A 20993-nucleotide genomic window follows, 5' to 3' on the forward strand; every position below is an offset into this window, starting at 1 on the left:
ATTAATATTAAACTTTATCAAACAATAGACCATTTAAAAGCATGTAATCCTTTTTTTTTTTTTTTTTTTTTTTTTTTTTTTTTTTTTTTTAGATGAAGTCTCACCCTGTCATCCAGGCTGAAGTGCAATGGTGCAATCTTGGCTCACTGCAACCTCTGCCTCCTGGGTTCAAGCAATTCTCCTGCCTTAGCCTCCCAAGTAGCTGGGATTACAGGCACCTACCACCAGGCCCACCTAGCTAATTTTTGTATTTTTAGTAGAGAGGGAGGGGGTTTCACCATGTTGGCCAGGCTGGTCTGGAACTCCTGACCTCAGGTGATCCACCTGCCTTGGCTTCCCAAAGTGCTGGGATTACAGTCGTGAGCCACGGTGCCCAGCCCAAAGACAATATTTTTATAAACTTTGATGTTGGGGAGGAGGGGATCTTTTTAAAAATTACACAAAATTCAGAAATCCTATAGAAAAGATTAACAGATGTGACAACATGAAAGTTTAAAACCAGTATGGCACAAAAATATTAACATACTGAAAGACAAATGGGAAACTGCAGGGGGCAGGGAATATTTGTACCATATGACAAAGTTTAAATCCCTACATACAAAGAACACTAAAGAAATTATTCAGGGTCAGGGCGGGAAGTAGGTGAGAATGGTATGAACCAGATTGGCCTCGTGTTGATAGTTATGGAATCTGGGTGTTGCCTATATGGGGGTTCAATGTATTATTCTCTGTACTTGTGAAAATGTTGCAAATATGCATAAGTGGCACATAGTTATGTAGCTAGTAATGACTGTCTACTATGTGCCAAGCCTAGACGCCGAATATAAACTTTTTTATTTTTTATTTTTTGGAGACGGGGTCTCACTCTGTTGCTCAGGCTAGAGTACAGTGGCGCAATCTCAGCTCACTTCAATCTCCGCCTCCCGGGTTCAAACGATTCTCCTGCCTCAACCTCCCAAATAGCTGGGACTACATGCACATGCCACCACATCCGGCTAATTTTTTGTATTTTTAGTAGAGACGGGGTTTCACCGTGTTAGCCAGGATGGTCTCGATCTCCTGACCTGGTGATCCACCCGCCTCGGCCTCCCAAAGTGCTGAGATTACGGGCGTGAGCCACCACGCCCGGCTGATATAAACTTTTAAAAATAGAAACACTCAATAGACCAGACAAAGAAAATTAAAAGGGGAAATACACATCACAAATTGACATTTGAAAAGATGCCCAACAAAAATACTAATTTTTTAAAAAGACATAATAATAAAAACAAAATACAATTTTTCTCAATCAGGTTAATGGAGATTTAAGAGTTTCCAGTATATGTGAAAGTGTGGGTAAAAAACGCTCTCTTACAGACTTCAGTAAACAGTGTTAATGGTACAGTTTCTCTGGATTTAGCAATATATATTATTAATTTAACATATGAAAATATTCAGAAACTCAAATCAATCTAGATGTTCATTATAAAGTGTTTGCAAAAGTGGAAAATTAGAAATAACCTCAAAGTCCATTATCAGAGAGAGGTTGGTTAAATAAATTATAAACTGTCCATATTATGCAGCATTTATTAGACACAAAAATGAAGATTATATATATGTATTGGTATGGAATGATGTCTGTATAGCATTAGATCTATGTAGTATAGATTTAAGTATTTGGTTAAAAAAAAAAGTTTGGGCCAGGCTCAATGGCTCATGCCTGTAATCCCAGCACTTTGGGAGCCCAAGGCAGGTGGACCTGCTTGAGCCCAGGAGTTTCTGACTAGCCTGGGCAACATGGCAAAAATCCATCTCTACAAAAAAATTCAAAATAAATTAGCCTGGCACAGTGGCATGCACCTGTAGTCCCAGCTCCCTGCGGGGGGTGAGGTGGGAGAATCACTTTCAGTCCAGGAGGCAGAGATTGCAGTGAGCCAAGATCACCCCACTGCACTCCAGCCTGGGCAACAGACTGAGACTTTGTCTCAAAAAAAAAAAAAAATTTGCATCGTGTATAGAACGATGCTATTTTTTTTAAAAGTAGACATATATATGTGTGTGTGTGTGTACATATAAAATCTCGACGGATATACATCAGACTTAATAATTATGTTTCTTTGGGGGATAGAATTACGAGAGCCATTCTTTCTATACTTCTATGTTGTTTAAATTTGTCATAAAAATACGTCATTTTATAACTGGAAAGAAAAGATGGTTCAACTTTGAAAAACAAAGCAGAAATATACCACATTCAGAAACATATTAAGTTTGAGTCAAAATTATTACATAGTTTAAATTTCGAATTTGACTTAAATCATTAGTATGACAGGGGACTTAGATAGATAAAAATGACCATCTTGAATGAGGTCATATTTACCTAGCGTATACATTTCTCAAAATTCACAATATACACTTAAAATCTGTACATTTTGTTATCTGGAAATTATAACCCAACAAACACATAAAGTATATAAATTCACTAGTATTAGTTGAGTTGAATCTAAAAAATATCGAGCAATGGATCCTAAGACGGTAAACTCCAACTTGTGCTGTTTGAATTTTGTCTTTTACAAACACTCCTTGAAGTCCCCAAGTCTTAAATTTAGAGTAGGGTGGGTCTCATAGCAAATATATAAAAGTTCACATGAGCAAGGGAACTTAAGTGAATTCTATCAAATTGTATATTTTTAGCCTATCTCTGGATAGAAGTCAACCTTTTCCTGAATCTAGATCTAACAAAGTTTTTCCATTTCTTCACCACTAGAATTCCTCTCTGGGTTCCTCCTATCTATAGGGGATAACCTACAGCAGATTTCTCCTCCTTGTGATCTTTTGCAATCAGAAGTCCTGGAGGACAGAAAGGAAAGATCACTCTGGGTTTGAGGCTGAAGCAGTTCCTAGGAAGAAAGCCACTCCAATTTCCCCCAGCTTTCTCAGAATCGGATTCTGCATGTATTTTGCAACCCGCTTTTTTTTTTTTTAACTTAGTGTATCCTGAGCATTCCAAAGTATAGATGCTCCAATGTGCTATTATTGAACTCCAAGGTTGTTTTCTACGGAAACAGGTGGGTGACATTAAACAATTCACTTTAGCTCTCTGGTCTTCTATCCCCACTTATAGAAATAATGGAAGAGAATGTCTCTAAATGGCCTGTGCGGCCCCTCCTTTCACTTGGTCACTCAGGCCCTAAAGGTGGGGTTCCTACTGAGGACCCTCCCAGCCCTCACATCACCTCTTTCCCCAGCTTTCCCCTACCTCTCCCCTCCCCCAACACCTAGCTAGAGCTCAGGTTACAGGTTCAGTTCTCAAGCTCCTTTAGGCTTTAATAATGGAGTTACAGGTAAAAGACTGCAGACCTAAGCATGACAATCAGGCCTTTGTTCCGGCTAAGCCTGCTCCCTGGAGTCAATTCAGCTTTTTACAAAGTGTACTTTCAGTGGCTTCTGAACCATCTGACAGTCCACCTGAGGAGAGAAACAAGCCAGCAACCCACAGGACACCTGTGCACCAACTGCAGGGTGAACAGAGCCCAACAGCAAGTGCAAACACACCTGTCCCCGGCCACCTCCCCATTAGCAGGGGCTTACCACATGCAGTGCAGGTAGGGGAAGTTGAAGGATGACAGCAGCTCACAGAAAGCTCGGTCACTGATCCAGCAGAACAGGGCCAGGGTCCACCAGAGGCCTGAGAAGAGGCCCAGCTTAAACACACGCATGTTGTCACACCTGCACGGGGGTCCAGAGAGTCACTCACCGTCAGACCTTGTCTCCACCTCCTTGCCGGCCACCTTTCCTGTGTCTCCTTCGCTGGTTCCTCTCATGCCCACAACCCCATGACACTGAAGTTCTTACCCAACACACAGTCACTCCACAGTCTCATGGATGTAAATACCATATGTACACAGATGGCTCACAGACACCCTTCCCACCCAGGCTTCTCCCCTGACTCCAGACTCATACACCCAACTACATTTTTGACATGAGCACCCTAATATGGATCTAAATTTAACAAGTCCCTAACCTATTCTTTTCCCAATCCTTCTCCTTCTCACACAGCCCACATCCAATCCATCAGCTCTCCCTTCAAAATATCTCAAACCTGACCTCTTTCCACCACCTCCATCTAGATCCATGCTACCGCCATCTCATCAGTCTCCTTCCACCCTTGCCCCTACAGCAAATTTAACAGCCTCCAGCATCTTCCTGTTTAACCAGAGGGAAAGCCAAAGTATTCACGTGGCCACAAGGCCCCGGATGCATGATCTTCCCTTTTCCCCTTCACCTCCTCTCATGTGTACTCTTCCCTCTCACTGCCTGTACTCAATCCACTGCGGGATTTGTGCTGTTCCGCAAATATCCTAAGCATGTTCCTGCAAGACCATAGCACTCACTGTGCCCTCTTGCCTGGAATGCTCTTCCCTCACATGTAAATCTTTGCTCAAATGTCACTCAGTAAGCCTTTTCCTGATGCTATTTTTAACAATTTCAACACCTGTCTCCACCTCCCAAGTGACTCTCCCTAAGGCCTCCTTCCCTCCTTTAATTTTCTCCATAGTGATTATAACCTCCCTGACACCCTCTGTGTTTCACTTATGTGTTTCCAGTGTGTGTTTATCCACTGACATGGAATCTGTTTACTGCTGTATCCCAGCACCTGGAAATGTGCCAGACACAGAAGTCACTCAACATGTGTTGAATGAAGGACTAACTTCTTATACACACTGGGACAAAATGGTTTTCTGAAACAAATCCTAACAGCTCAATGAAAATTTCAATTGCCGTCTTCTTTCCTTGTTAAAGACTTGCTCATAAAGTGGGTGAGTTCTACCCCCGGGGACGAACACCTGGGGGCAGCTGGTGGCTGAGCGTCCTTCTTCCCCGAGGGGACCACTCCTGGGTCAGTCAAGATCTCCTATGGGACCCAGAATACAACACGACATCTGCAATTGAGAAGAAGCTTAATTCCTCTTTGTTGAACCCACAGACAGGTGTTAAAAGCCTGACTGGCTAGTGCCCTTCCCAGTTGCCTTTCACAAACATCAGCGAAAGCGTCAATAAAAGTGGGACAGGTTCAGAAAGACCTGTTCAAAAACAAACCAAAATACTCTTGTAGGAAGGCTAAATACATCCCTTGAAAAGTTTGTAGAAAGAATAGAGGCCCATGACATGGGGAGACTTACATTCCCAGTTACTAAAACAAAGAGATAACAATTTCCATTTCTCGCTTTTGCTTACCACTCTCTACCTTGAATGCCTCGCCTTTGAGCTGGTTCCCTCTCAAAAAGAGCTCATCTCTCACCTTGACCCACCCTCTCCTTCTCTCCAGGGCTCAGTCTCCAGGCTTCTTCCCACACACAATGCCAGATACTATAGGTCTCCCCTTAGTGCAAGCTCGTCCACAACCGTGGCCCACAGGCTGCATGCCGACGAGGATGGTTTCGAATGAGGCCCAACACAAATTTGTAAACTTTCTTAAAACATTATGAGATTTTATGCCGGGCGCGGTGGCTCAAGCCTGTAATTCCAGCACTTTGGGAGGCCGAGGTGGGCGGACCAAAGGTCAGGAGATCGAGACCATCCTGGCTAATCCGGTGAAACCTCGTCTCTACTCAAAATACAAAAAAATTAGTCGGGCGTGGTGGCGGGCGCCTGTAGTCTCAGCTGCTCGGGAGGCTGAGGCAGGAGAATGGCGTGAACCCAGGAGGCGGAGCTTGCAGTGAGCCGAGATCGCGCCATTGCACTCCAGCCTAGGCGACAGAGCAAGACTCCGTCTCAAAAAAAAAAAATTATGAGATTTTTTTTTAGCTCATCAGCTATCATTAGTGTATTTTTTGTGTGGCCTAAGACAATTTTTCTTCCAATATGGCCCAGGGAAACCAAAAGAGCGGACACCCCTGCCTTAGCGCATTCTCTCAGGGCACCCTGCCATGTTCCTTCATAATTCTCATCACAAGTTGAAACTATGAATTTATTATCTGTGTAACATCTGGTATTAAACTAACGTAGAGGCCGGGAGCTCACCCCTGTAATCCCAGCACTTTGCGAGGCCAAGGTGGGAGGATCACTTGAGATCAGGAGTTGGAGATCAGCCTGGCCAATGTGGTGATATCCCGTCTCTACCAAAAATACAAAAATTAGCCGGGGGTGGTGGCACACGCCTGTAATCCCAGCTACTTGGGAGGCTGAGGCAGGAGAATCACTTGAACCCAGATTGTGGAGGTTGCAGAGAGCTGAGATCGCACCACTGCTCCAGCCTGAGCTTCAAGAGCAAGACTCCATCTCAATAAACAAACAAACAAACAAACAAACTAGCCTAGAATCCCAGAGGAACTACCCCTGTTTTATTCACTAATGTATACTCCATGCCTGGCAACTGTGCCAGGCACTGTTAAATGCTTCCTGAATTAATGCATAAAATTATGCATAAATGGACTCTAATTTGGTAATTTGTAATTTGGGCAGAACATTATTTTTAGATTATTTAAGATTATTGGCCAGGCACGGTGGCTCATGCCTGTAATCCCAACACTTTCGGAGGCCAAGGCCGGGGGATCACGAGGTCAGGAGATCAAGACCATCGTGGCTGACAGGGTGAAACCCCGTATCTACTAAAAACACAATAAATTTGCCGGGCGTGGTGGCTCACACCTGTAATCCCAGCACTTTGGGAGGCTGAAGCAGGTGGATCACGAGTTCAGGAGATCAAGACCATCCTGGCTAACGTGGTGAAACCCCGTCTCTACTAAAAATACAAAAAAAATTAGCTGGGCGTGGTGGCAGGTGCCTGAAGTCCCAGCTACTCCGGAGGCTGAAGCAGGAGAATGGCGCGAACCCGGGAGGCGGAGCTTGCAGTGAGCCGAGATCGCGCCATTGCACTCCAGCCTGGGCGACTGAGCAAGACTCCGTCTCAAAAAATAAATAAATAAAATTAAAAATTAAAAAATAAAAATACAATAAATTAGCCGGGCATGATGGCATGCATCTGTAGTCCCAGCTACTCGGGAGGCTGAGGTAAGAGAATCGCTTGAACCCAGGAGGCGGAGGTTGCAGTGAGCCGAGATAGTGCCACCGCACTCCAGCCTGGGCGACAGAGCGAGACCCCATCTCAAAAAAAAAAAAAAAGTATTTATTGGGCACCAAGTTCCATGCTAGGCACTATAAAATACAAAATAAATAGGCCTCTTGCCTTGAATTTAAAAAATAAAATGAAAATAGGCAAGAACAAATATCAACAAATACACAGACAATTAGTCTGGGACACGAGGATCCATGAACATCCAGTGAAATTAAACCTAGAAAGTTTGGCTTAAGGAACACACCAGAACAGAGAGCAATGTGTTGGAGATGTCCTGCATGGAGAGCATCAACCGAGAGGGAGGTGCCCGGCCGTTAGTCACTGCAAGTGCCAGGACAGGGCCGGCTTGGCACGTACGAGGCAGGAGGGAGGCTCTGTAGAGCCTGGTCTCAGGGCAGCCTGTTACCTTTCTCTGCTTCTAGAAGAAGCAGATCCTGCTAGAAGCTGCTGACCAGCCTTATTTGCACTCGGGGCTTGTCCAAAGCTGCGGTCCATTAGGTTTCACTCCCATTTCTCAGGGCTTTTATCAAAATATCAATGTGAAGTGAAAAAGGGGGGACAAAAATCATATGTACAGCAGGACCTTATTCTACAATAGAAAAATCTGAGAGGAATCTCTACCATTTCTTCTCTTCTAGACCCTTGATTATATTCTCAAATTTTTCTTAACAATAAAATCACTCCTATAATCAGAAAAAGTATTTTTTTAAATATCAATGTATCTGAGTTACTCAGCAATGTACTTAACACCACCAATTTCAGTGTCAGGTCATGACCCAAAATCAGCATAAACTTTTGTTTTCTCATGGTCTAAGGGAGAGTTCAGAAAAGACAATGGAAATACTTCTCAGGAAGCTGGTTAAAAGAAATGACTAAAAACAAGCTTTAGGAATAAAGGCTAAAGAGAAAGAGAAAGTGAGAAAACAGTTCCTCCTCTATTTCCTCTGAGCAAACTAGCATGCAGTGAGAAACATTCAACTCAGACATAACATCATTGCAGGTGACAACCACGGAAGATTCGGGAAAGAGGTCTAAGAGCAATAAGAGCATCCTTTTGTCTGGGTATTTTATCAAAGCAGGGAAACAACCATCTTTTCTTTTCCTGGCTGGGAACTGGTGTGGTAAGTGACATAGCAGTGAAAAAAGAGACCCCGTCCCTGCCTATGTGAAGTCGATGTCCAGCAGAGGGGACAGACACCAAACAAAACAATATAAATAATATAATTACAATCAGGATGGGTGCCATAAAGGAGAAGTTCAGGGTCCTGGAAGAGCATATAAATAGCTCAGCCCAAACTGAAGGATGAGTATAAGTTAGCCAAGCAAGAGGGCCAGAAAAAGGGATGGCATAAATAAGGAAGGGCCTGGGGCTGGCAGGTGCAGGGTCCCCAGAAGAAACAGAAGGTCAGAGTGGCTGAGGATGGAAGGCAGAGGAGCTTCTTGTGGGAGTGATCAGCTCACAGGGGAAGGCTGGAGCATGTCAAGGATTTGGAACTTTATCTTCATTGCAACATCGACTGGTAGAAAAATGACTGTGCTCAGGGCTGGGCATGTGGCTCATGCCTGTAATCTCAGCAATTTGGGAGGCCAAGGAGGGCAGATCATGAGGTCAGCAGATTGAGACCATCCTGGCTAACATGGTGAAACCCCATCTCTACTAAAAATACAAAAAAGTAGCCAGGCATGGTGGCGCATGCCTGTGGTCCCAGCTACTTGGGAGGCTGAGGCAGAAAAATCGCTTGAACCCGGGAGGCGGAGGTTGCAGTGAGCTGTGAGATCATGCCACTGCACTTCAGCCTGGGTGACACAGTAGGACTCTGTCTCAAAAAAAAGAAAAAGAAAAATGTGCTCAAATGGCATGTTTGGGGAAGGAAGAGGATGCCAGGTTTCAGGCTTCAGTAACTGGGTAAATGGTGCTCCCCTTTTCTGCAACTTGAAATATGATGAAGAGAATCAGAGCTAGAAAAGGCAGATCAGGAATCTGGGTTTGGTCAAGTTGAATTTGAGATGCCTGTGATACATGGAATTAGACAGGTTAGGTAGGCAGCTAGACACATAATAGTAGAGTTAAGAGGAAGGACTGGGTTGGAGACGTAAGTTTAGGAGTCATCCACCTGTGTAGAGGAATTAAAGCCACAGAAGTAGAGGAGATCTTTCAGGGGGACGTAAAAAGGGAGAAAAACAGTGTCTTAATCCATGCAGGCTGTTATAACAAAACATTGTATACTGGGTGGCTGATAAAAACAGAAATTTGTTTCTCATAGTTCTAGAGGCTAGGAAGTCTGAGATCAAGGTGCCAGCAGAATCAGTGTCTAGTGAGGGCCATTCCTCACAGATGACACCTACTAGAGCTGTGTCCTCACATGGTAGAAGGGCCAAGGCAGCTCTCTGGGACCTCTTTTAGAAAAGCACTAATCCCATGTAGGAGGGCTCTACCCCCACTGACTTAAACACCTTCCAAAAGGGCCCACCTCCTAATATCATCACCTTATTAATTAGTATTTCAACATATGAATTCAGGGGAGATACAAACATTCAGACCATAGCAAGCAGGGAGTTGAGGGTGCACCTTAAGGGATTCCTACATGCAAAGCTGTGTAGAAAAGTAGGAGTCTACGCAAGAGACTGAAAAGGAGCTGCCGAGAGGTAGTGGGAAAGCCAGGAGGACGTGTTATCACAGGAGCCATGGCAAAGAACATTTCAAGCATGGTGAGAAGAACTAATTGGGCGAGCAGCTGAGAGAATAACACATAAGATACAGGGGGGTCTGAAAACTGATCACTGGGTGTATAGCCTATAGAGAGGGATTTGGGTATCAAAGTAGGGGCAGAAGCCAGATTGGCAAGAGTTGAAGAGTAAATGAGAGGTAAGGGATAAAGGGAGCTTTTTTTGGGGGGGCGGGGATGGAGTCTTGCTCTGTTGCCCAGGCTATAGTGCAATGGCGTGATCGCCACATCTCCACGCACCACAACCTCCGCCTCCTGGATTCAAGTGATTCTCCTGCCTCAGCCTCCCGAATAGCTGGGATTACAAGCATCTGCCACCACACTCAGCTAATTTTTTGTGTTTTTAGTAGAGATGAGGTTTCATCCTGTTGGCCAGGCTAGTCTTGAACTCCTGACCTCGTGATCCACCCTCCTCGGCCTCCCAAAGTGATGGGATTACAGGCATGAGCCACCAAGCCCAGCCGATGGAGCTTTAAAGAAGTTTGGCTATGACAGCAAGGGTGAAAGGGTAGTAGCTAGAGATGTGGATGTGGATTAGTCCAGGCTGGGTGTTTGAGAAGGCAGTAGAGACTCAGATGTGTTTACAGGCTGATAAGAAAGCCCCTTTAGGCTGGGTCTCTACTAAAACTACAAAAATTAGCCAGGCATGGTGGCACACACCTGTAATCCCAACTACTCTACTTGGGAGGCTGAAGCAGGAGAATTGCTTGAACCTGCAGGTGAAGGTTGCAGTGAGCCGAGATCTTGCCACTGCACTCCAGCCTGGGTGACAGAGCGAGACTACGTCTCCAAAAAAAAAAAAAAAAAAAAAAAAAAGCAAGCCCCTTTAGAGAGGGAGGGGCAATATAGAGGACAATGTACAGGAGTGAAATGGACATAGGAGAGTGGAGGGAATAATCAATTCGTAGAAGACAAACCCTAACAGAAGAAAGTTTACCTCCCATGAAACTGCCACTTGTTAATGTGATGATGAAGACCAATTAGCTTTAGTGATGGCTAGCTTTTCCAGGGCAGAACATTTTAAGCATGAAACAAATTATTTCTTATGTAATTATTTACAAAGATTAGAATATTAAAGGAAAATATATTTCCTTATGTAAAGATCACAATTGTGAAGTAGAATTTATTTAAACTGCATAATAATCTGCCCTAACCACTTGTGTCCTCCATTTGCTCTTCTTTAGGTCTTATGAACTTAAAATATTTTCTCAGCTGGGTGCAGTGGCTCACACCTGTAATCTCAGCACTTTGGGAGGCTGAGGTGGGAAGATTACCTAAGTGCAGGAGTTCGAAGATGCAATGAGCTATGATCATGCTACTGTACTCCAGCCTGGGCAACAGAGCAAGACCCCATCTCAAAAACAAAACAAACAAACAAAAAACCTTTCCCTTTCCCTTTTCTTATAACAAAATTATAAGCTAAAACATATTATTACACTCAAGAGTTACAATGAAACTAGATTGCAGTGAATTCTCAAGAAACAGAGCTAAATCCAGAACATTCTATTCACTTCAAGCCTAATATAAGCTAGCATCACTGGACTGCATGCTACAAATGGAAATCATTTCAGATGTTGTCACCAGCAATTTAATTATGTGTTTGCCAAAGAGCTTTAAGATGTGTTAACATCCAGAGTTGGCTAGAGGAGGATGCAAATGGAGCCAAAGGCCCAGGAGCCAGTCCCTCCAGGTCCACAAACACGGCAGAGAAGTCACTTCAACTAACATCTTCACCCAAGGCACATTAGGGAGAGTTCCCGGATAATAAAGGTAAGATCCCTAAAAAACAGATACAATAGGAAGAAGCAGATGATTTAGCTATACTTGCTGAAACATAGTGGCAAGGAAAAGGAAAGGCAACAAGTATTTGCTGAGATCTACCATGTGACAGATACTAGACTAAATATCTTATTTAATCCTTACTGCAAGACTATGAGATCTAAGTATTATTATTCAATTTCAAATAGGGACAGTAAGACCTAAGTAAGTGAAGTAAATGCCCAAAGTTTCCAGGCTAGTAAAAGCCTGAACTGAGACCCAAACTCAGGACTTTCTAGCCCCATAACCCATATTCCACTAAATTGAGGGAGTCTCAAGAAATTTCATAACTCTGTATCTTGCCCAGTCATTAGCAAGATACAGACCTTTGACTTTTCAGAGGTAATGGGCACCATGGAAAATTCAGAGTTCCACAAAATAAAATTACTGCCTTTGAGAACACAACATCAGAGAGGAAGATGAGAAGAAAAGGAGATAAGTATCTATATTTAAGAGAGAATGCGCTAAGTACAATGTAAAAGCACAAAGAGTTTAGGAAGAGGGCAATTACATCTGTTTGAGGGGATAAGAAGGGGTTAAGAAAGGCCTCGTGAAGGAGCAGGTGTCTAGGATGCACATTGCAGAAGGGGTAGGATTTTGGAAAGTAGTAGTAGGAAAGGGCATTTCAGGGGGAGAAGAAAGTATGAGCAAAGATCTGAAGACCAGAAAACAAGGAGGTGGTCCAAATTGGTTGGTCATAGGACATGCAGAAGGAAACAGAGGAAGAAAAAGCTCTAAGGGAAGCTTAGACAACGAGGCACCACTGAAGGTTTTTGTAAAGGATAAGGGAGTAACAGTCTGAAAGAAGAGATTGGAGGAAGAAGAGACTGGTTAGAAAGCAAATGCAATGGTCCTCTGGAGGGGTGTGAGGGTGGGGCAATGGATATGGGAGGAGATGACAGATGAAACATTGCAGAGGGCGATTCCATGAAATCCAGCAATCACCTGAGGTGGCAGGAGATGAGGGACCCAATGATTGTAAGATTTCAAGTGTAATGGACTCAGAAAATAGTGACACCATTAAAATAATTTGGGGACTCTAAGACAGAATTTGGGAAAGGCATTAAGGGAAATCATAGGCAAAGAGGGCATGCAGCCAAGACAGTAATCTTGCCTATTACAGTTTAGGAAGGCTCTGACTGGGATACCCAGCAGATAGCTGGGAATATGAAACTGGACTTCAGGAAAGAGACGAGGATGGACTGCAGAGAACCATGCAGAGTGATGACAGCTGAACACAAGAGGGTGAATGAGATTTTCAAGAACTAACAGAAAAGGTTGAATACACAATCTTGGAGAATGCCTACCTTAGGAAGCAAAGGAGCAGAGTAGGAACAGTCAGGTATGAAAGCCTGTATTACACAGGATGAGAGAAGCCAAAAGAAGAAAATTCAGAGAGGGAGGAGGCTGACAGTGTCAGATTCTTCAGACAGCCAAGGATAGGGAGCACTGAAAACAAGCTATTCTATTTGGAAGTAAAAGGCCATTAGCACAGCCTAAGGAAATAATGTAATGAGTGCACAAAGATACACAAAGATGTTCATCACAGAGATATTTCTAATAATGAAAAACTGGAAACAACCTAAATGGTCAAAAACAGGAAATGTGTTGACTAATTAAAATAAATTAAAAGTAAATTACAATCCTACATGGCCATTTAAAACGAGGACCTAGATCTGTATTGATTTACAGAGAAGGAGGACTACAATACATTCCTAAGTGAGAAAGTCAAATTTCAGATTAACTCATACGAGAATGAGCTAATTTTTATTTAAAAAAATACAGCTAGATTTTTTTTTAAAGATAAGATGGCAAAGAATAAAAAAGGCTGTAAGAAGATACAAGATACACCAAAAAGCTAACAGTCATTATCAAATGGCAGGTTTGGTTATTTTATTTTTATTTAGTACATAAAAACTATGAGCCAAGTACTATCAAATATTAATTTTCCTGAATAAGTGACAGATTTCTTTTTTGCTTGTCTATATTCTCCAATTTATCTACAAAAAATATGAGCTACTTGATAAAATTAGTTTTTTAAAAAACGTCATTAGTGACTCTTGAATGAACATTTCAGACTAAAGATGGGGAGGGGAGCCAGACTGCGAGGGATTCAAGAAGGGAGGGCAGGCTGGCTGCAGTGGCTCACACCTGCAATCCCAACACTTTGGGAGGCTGAGGCAAGAGGACTGCCTGAGGCCAGGAGTTTGAGAACCCCTGAGCACAGTGGGACTTTGTCTCTACTAAGAAAAAAAAAAAAAAAGAAGGGCTTTCTTCTTTCTTCTTTTTTTTTTTTTTTTTTTTGAGATAGAGTCTCGCTCTGTCACCCAGGCTGGAGTGCAGTGGCACAATCTCGGCTCACTGCAAGCTCCACCTCCCGGGTTCACACCATTCTCCTGCCCCAGCCTCCCAAGTAGCTGGGACTACAGGGACCCGCCACAACGCCCAGCTAATTTTTTGTATTTTTAGTAGAGACGGGGTTTCACTGTGTTAGCCAGGATGGTCTCAATCTCCTGACCTCGTGATCCGCCCTCCTCGGCCTCCCAAAGTACTGGGATTACAGGCATGAGCCACTGCGCCCGGCTTTTTTTTTTTCTTTTTTTGAGACAAGTCTCACTCTGTCACCCAGGCTGGAGTACAGCAGTGTGATCTCAGCTCACTGCAACTTCTGCCTCCTAGGTTCAGGCGATTCTCCTGCCTCAGCCTCCTGAGTAGCTGGGATTACAGGTGCCCACCACCATGCCCAGCTGATTTTTGCATTTGAGTACACAAGTTCCCAAAAGAAAATGCTAATGCAAAGAGCAAAACCTTTACCTAATAGATTGTAAATGAGACATTAAGCCTCAGAGAAGGTATCATAGTCAACTGCAGTCCACCTGAAGTGCATTATTTCCTTATAGATACAAACTCATTTTCCCTGCCCCCTTCCTCTTTTTCCTTCTGTGTGTGAATGCAGTAACCTTTCTAGGACTTTTCTTTTCTACAGAATTAAGTCTAGACAGCTTGATCTAGGTACTGAGATGGTCCTGGTAAGCTAGCTTGTGATCAGTGGGATGCACCGCATCTGCTAAACAGCTGCTCCTCTCCTACTGAAAATGAGATTACCAGTATTTTGAACCAAACCATCAAATTGCTTCCATCCAACAGTCAGCAACTAACTCTTCACGAGGAATAAAACTCCTCTTCTGCTGCAGGACAGCAAAGAAGCCCCGAACTGGTGTGTTCCCAGCACGGGGACAGCTAAGGGTAGGCAGGAATGATGGCACCTACCTCTTCAGCTCTGCAATGAGCAGTGCAGTGCAAGGAACTCCCAGGGTCATCAGAGAGATGTTGTTGATGGCAGGCTTGACAAATGCCAGGCACGTCGTAACCGCAGACAGGACACTGACCACCACCTTGAACCTACCCCTGAATCCATGAAAGCAAAACCAAATCCATTAGAAAAGGAGTTCTTGTTTGTTTGTTTGTTTGTTTGTTTAATGTTAGCAAGGTACAGGCATTGCCAGAAATGCAAGCTGAAAAGAAATTTTGTGCTAAGTACCAAGGTTCAAAAAGCCACTCACACTCACTGGCTTAGGAATTCCACTTCGAGAAATTTATCCTTAGGAAATAATCAGATATTTTCAAAATATTTAGCCATGAGAATGGTAAAATTACAATCAACCTACTTCACTGAAGGTGAGATATGGATAGCTGTTTTCTTCGTGCGATTTTTCCGTATGTTTTCAGATGTTCGATTTCTCTGTATTTTTTCAGACGTTCTACAGCACGGTTTAACAATTTTTTTCTATAAAGGGTTTTTGGGTTTGGGCTGGGTATGGTGGCTCACACCTGTAATCCTAGCACTTTGGGAGGCCAAAGTAGGAGGATGGCCTGAGCCCAGGAGTTTGAGTTTACAGTAAGCTATAACCTAAAAATAAAATAAATTTTATATATGTATATTTTTAATTAAATATGTTTATATATATAAGTGTAAAGAATATATATTATATATTTTATATATAACTATATTATACATATCTATATATAGCATTACTATATGGTTATAAGTATAATTAAATATGTGCATTAATAAATATGTGTAATTATATTAAATAAAAATTATATTTAATAAATCATATATACACACACACATACACACACCCACACACACACACATACATATATATAGGTTTTGCAGGTCCTAAGGTCTCAACTACTCAACTCTGTCATTACAGAGAATAAGTAAATGAAGGGGCATGGCTGGGTGCCAATAAAACCTGATCTGCAAAACAGAACCCTTTTGGCCCACAGGACATAGTTTGTCACCCCCTGTTCTACAAAGTGAACATGTATAACTTTCATAAGTAAAACAGAGACCATTCACAAACCATAAAGCAACCTAGTTTAAAAGAAAATTTGTCCTACATGTCTAGCATACCCAAAAAAAGTTTTAAGAAAAAATTCCAATAGACTAAGAAAAAATAGTCTATATTTACTGACAACCTACAAGTCTAGTATGCACTAGAATTTACATCGACAAGTTTTTGAAATGACAAGTCTTAGACAAATAATTGATACTATCTTCACACCCCTCAGTGGAGGTCATTTCAGTAGAAAGAGCCGGAAGTGGCGACGTGATCCTAGACACGCTCTTTCTTTTCTCCCTGGGACCCATTTCCTTATCTGTAAAATGAAAAGGCTGGACTAGATGATTTCCAAAGCCTCATTCATGACTTCAATTTAGGAGTACATGATTTTCCTGAAGTTTCTATTATTCCTCATTAGCACAATTTACTTTGGCCAAGAGCCCCTGGAACAGGTCACAGTTAAGAAGCCAATTTGAATGAAATTCCATTATAAAGAAATCAAAGGGCATTGAACTCTCAAAATACAAATTTATCTTTTAAATAGGAAAGCCATTCATCATCAAGGCACAGGAAATCATTGATCAAACTGCCAACTTTCAGACTGGAATGAACAGGAATTATAGCTCTGAACCTCTACCAGAGGAAAAAATATATGTGGGAAAGGCTCCAGGCAGCTAATCCTCAGGAGAGGCATGTTTTTCTCCTGGCCTCGGCTGGCGTTCTTCGCCTACTGGAGGAAAGGCCGCCAGCTCCAGCCTCAGGGTGAGGGCCCAGAGCCATCACGTGCAGGGCCCTTGGGGACCCACAATAACTCTTCCACTGGGTTTGACGCATGCCAAGACAATTTGGCCTTTTTCATTAGGATAAACACATAATCAGAAATGTCCAGAGTGCATCACCTCTCTGTACCCAAAGTACATCATCTCTCTGTACCCAGTGGTTTAAGAATTAGGCACAGGTCAGAGAGGGTAACAGAGTGATTCAAGGCATAGGTGTTCCAGTGGGACCGATATGCATTCAAATCCTGCCTCCATTGCTTAGTAGCTGTGAGACCTTTGGCAAGTAACTCAACCCTTTGAGCCTTTCCCACATAAAAATTAAGACACTCTGCTTCACAGTGTTCTTGTAAGCATTAACACAGTGCCCAGTACATATTATGTACTAATAAAATTCATTATTACTGTTATCCTTACCATCATTTTAAATATAAATACTACTTTAAATATTATTGTTGTTGATATCATACTCTCAGGGAAAACGTAACTGAGCTGCTGTTGCAATCACCAAAGGCTCCACAGAGTACTGCCAAATGGTTTAAAGGCAGTAAGCTTGAAAAAACATGGGTTGTTGCTGTTGTTGTTTGGTTTTGTCGGGTTTTTTTGTTTTTTTGGATTTTTTGAGACAGAGTCTCACTCTGTCACCCAGGCTGGAGAGCAGTGGCGCGATCTCAGCTCACTGAAACCTCCGCCTCCTGGGTTCAAGCGATTCTCCTGCCTCAGCCTCCAGAGTAGCTGGGATTACAGGCACTTGCCACCACCCTAAGCTAATTTATGTATTTTTAGTAGAGATGGGGTTTCACCGTGCTGGCCAGGCTAGTCTCAAACTCCTGACCTCAGGGGATCCACCTGCCTCAGCCTCCCAAAGTGCTGAGATTACAGGCATGAGCTACTGCACCCAGCTGCAAAACATGCTTTCTTTAGGGAGGCCATCTGCAGATGCCTCCCCACGTCAAGTCCAGAAGGTGTACAGGAATGTGCTGGCCAACGAGGACATCCTGTGAACACAAGCAGCCAGGAGAAGTAAACAGAGGCCATGTGGCCCCAGAAAGCCAGCCAGTCAGCCAGCCCAGCAGACCCCAGAGTCAACAGAGGCCCTGGGTACAAGAGAGCTAGAAATATCCAGGAGTAAGAGGCCCCAACAGGGTGTTTTTCTAAACTGTGATTGATGACAGCCTCTGGTCCTGTTTTCAACTTTCCAGCCCATTACGGTCTCACACTGAAACACAAGGTCAGGAAACCCTTAGCACCACTGCTTCCTGAATTCTCTAATCCAAAATCTAACAACCCAGTACCATTATCAAAATATTTTTATAGTAAAGCTGTTACTGTTATCATTTACTACCCTTTAAAGCAGTGGTTTTCAAGCCTATAGCCTGTGTCCCTTTTAACCAAAGTAAAACTTTGTTTTCAGATTTGAAAACCACTATCATTGGCTTTTTTACACAGTAAAAAGGGACACAGGGTATAGGCTTGAAAACCACTATCATTGGCTACTCTTTAAAGCAGTGGTAATTTCATTTCATTTCTGAAATGAAATGAAATTTATAGATGATAAAACCTCCCATCGTAATGACCACGAAAAACACGTCCACAAGCTTTCTAAATGTCTCATAAGAATTGGAAATGTCCCTGGTTAAGATCTACTGCTATAAGCTACCAAAACACAATCTATTTAGAAGAGCCAGCCCTTGATAGTCACAGCAATATAGCATTTGGTCATGAAAGGGACCTCAGAGAGCTAGTTCAACCCTGTTATTTTATAACTAAAGCACTAAGGCCCAGAGAGTTTAAGATTCTAGCCTCAACTCATCCAGGAAGAATGTTAGCAGGGCGGGCAGTTCCCAGACTGCTCCCTTGCTATTCAAGATTCAAAAAATAAAGTGGATTTTATCTAAAGATAAAATCATAAAAACTACAGCAGAATAAATTATTTAAGAAGTGGATACAAGGTTGGGCACAGTGGCTCATGCCTGTTATCCCAGAACTTTGGGAGGCCAAGGTGGGAGTATCTCTTGAGCCCAGGAGTTTGAGACCAGCCTGGGCAACATGACAAAACCTTGTCTCTACAAAAAATACAAAAATTAGCCAGGTGCAGTGACAGGCAGCTGTGGTCCCAGCCACTCGGAAGGCTGAGGTAGGAGGATCACTTGAGCACAGGAGGCAGAGGTTGCAGTGAGCCGTGACTGTGCCACTGCACTCCAGCCTGGGCAACAGAGTGAGATCCTGTCTCCAAAAATCAAAACAAAAAAAGTAGATACAATTAGCCTATAATAGTTCCTTGTTCTCATTTTTTTCTTAAAATAAAAACTCTAAAAATTATTAATAACCATCAGCAATTGAGTATACGTCCTAAAGAGTCTCAGGACATTTTAGGCAAGATGAAAGAAAGTTTTTTTTCTATAAACCCAACATTTATATCCTATTGACATAATGAACATTAATAATTTCCCTACATAAAATATGTACAACTATTATATACCAATAAAAAATTCAGGCCAGGCGCAGTGGCTCACACCTGTAATCCCAGCACTTTGGGAGGCCGAGGCGAGCAGATCATGAGGTCAGGAGTTCGAGACCAGCCTGGCCAACCTGGTGAAACCCTGTCTCTACTAAAAATACAAAAATTAGCTGGGCATGGTGGCAAGTGCCTGTAATTCTAGCTACTTGGGAGGCTGAGGCAGGAGAATCATTTGAATCCAGGAGGCAGAGGTTGTAGTGAGCCAAGATCGCACCACCACTCTCTAGCCTGGGCGACAGAGCAAGACTTCATCTCAAAAAAAAAAAAAAAAAAAAAAAAAAAAACCCACTTGTCCATAAGCCATTCATAATAACCACCAGAACTTATTGAGTCTTTACTCTGTGTGAGCCATTGTACTATAGGCCTTACGTAATTTTCCCATGTATTTCTGATCCCATCAGGAAGATACTTTTGTCATCTCCACTTTATAGACAAGCAAAACAGGGTCCCAGAGCCTTTTTTTTTTAGGTTAATTGTTATTCAAAGCCATGTTGTCTGATCCAAACTTACTTAGCCACCACACTCTCCTGTCTCTTCTCCAAAAATCTCACATTAAAACTGTTTTTAATGTGTGTTTAGAATATTCCAGCAAAGGCCAGATGCGGTGGCTCATACCTGTAATCCCAGCACTTTGGGAGGCCAAGGCAGGCAGATCACCTGAGGTGAGGAGTTCGAGACCAGCCTGGCCAACATGGCAAAACCCCGTCTCTACTAAAAATACAAAAATTAGCCACATGTGGTGGCATGCACCTGGAATCCCAGCGACTCAGGAGGCTGAGGCAGGAGAATCACTTGAACCTGGGAGGCAGAGGTTGCAGTGAGCCGAGATCGTACTATTGCACTCCAGCCCGGGCAATAAGAGTGAAACTCTGTCTCAAAAAAAAAAAAAAAAAGAAACAAAAAAGAATATTCCAGCAAAGTCTAGATCGAGAAAAAAAGAAAAGAAAGAGAAAGAAAGAGAGAGAGAGAGAGAAGGAAAGGAAAGGAAAGGAAAGGAAAGGAAAGGAAAGGAAAGGAAAAAGGAAAAAGGAAAGGAAAGGAAAGGAAGGGCGCGGTGGCTCACACCTGTAATCCCAGCACTTTGGGAGGCCAAGGTGGGCAGATCACGAGGGCAGGAGATCGAGACCATCCTGGCTAACATGGTGAAACCCCATCTCTACTAAAAATACAAAAAATTAGCCAGGCGTGGTGGCGGGCGCCTGTAGTCCCAGCTACTCGGGAGGCTGAGGCAGGAGAATGGCTTGAACATGGGAGGTGGAGCTTGCAGTGAGCCCAGATCGCACCATAGCACTCCAGCCTGGGCAACAGAGACACAGTCTGTCTCAGAGAAAAGAAAGAAAAGAGAAGAGAAGAGAAGAGAAGAGAAGAGAAGAGAAGAGAAGAGAAGAGAAGAGAAGAGAAGAGAAGAGAAAAGAAAGGGGGGGGGGGAGGGAGGGAAGGGAGAAAGAAAGAAAAGGAGATAAATGTTTACTATTTGATAAGTTCAGGCAGAAAAACCGGAAATCCCTGATCTACAGAAATCCTGGTTTTGACATGAATTTTTTGGTCTGGTGTGCCACTTCCACTGCAGAGCTGCCACCTGTCCCGTGTCATGGGGAGTGAAGTACAAGCAAAGGGGCTTGGCCTTCTTGCCCTCCCTGGTCACTGGAAAATTGAAGATGTGCAAATAGAGTTGAAATCCTTATTTACTTTTCCCTTAACATGTACCTTTTATTTCTTTGCTCATTAAAATTGTCAATGTACATTATC

At 43.0% G+C, this 20993-nt stretch overlaps 1 protein-coding gene across 2 annotated transcripts in view; it reads right to left on the reverse strand.

Annotated features, from left to right (window-relative positions):
* Positions 1-20993, reverse strand: part of ACER2 (alkaline ceramidase 2) — a 46530-nt gene that overhangs the window by 5131 nt on the left and 20406 nt on the right. The window contains exons 4-5 of one of the 2 annotated variants that reach the window (XM_031014187.3): positions 14869-15006; positions 3568-3705 (exon numbers count right to left, since the gene is read on the reverse strand). In XM_031014187.3, coding sequence (XP_030870047.1) covers positions 3568-3705; positions 14869-15006 — 276 coding nt within the window. The remainder of the gene's footprint in view (positions 1-3567; positions 3706-14868; positions 15007-20993) is intronic. The other variant, XM_055350673.2, reaches the window with a different exon arrangement.

This window comes from Gorilla gorilla, chromosome 13 (assembly GCF_029281585.2).
Source record: "Gorilla gorilla gorilla isolate KB3781 chromosome 13, NHGRI_mGorGor1-v2.1_pri, whole genome shotgun sequence".
Lineage (NCBI taxonomy): Eukaryota > Metazoa > Chordata > Mammalia > Primates > Hominidae > Gorilla > Gorilla gorilla.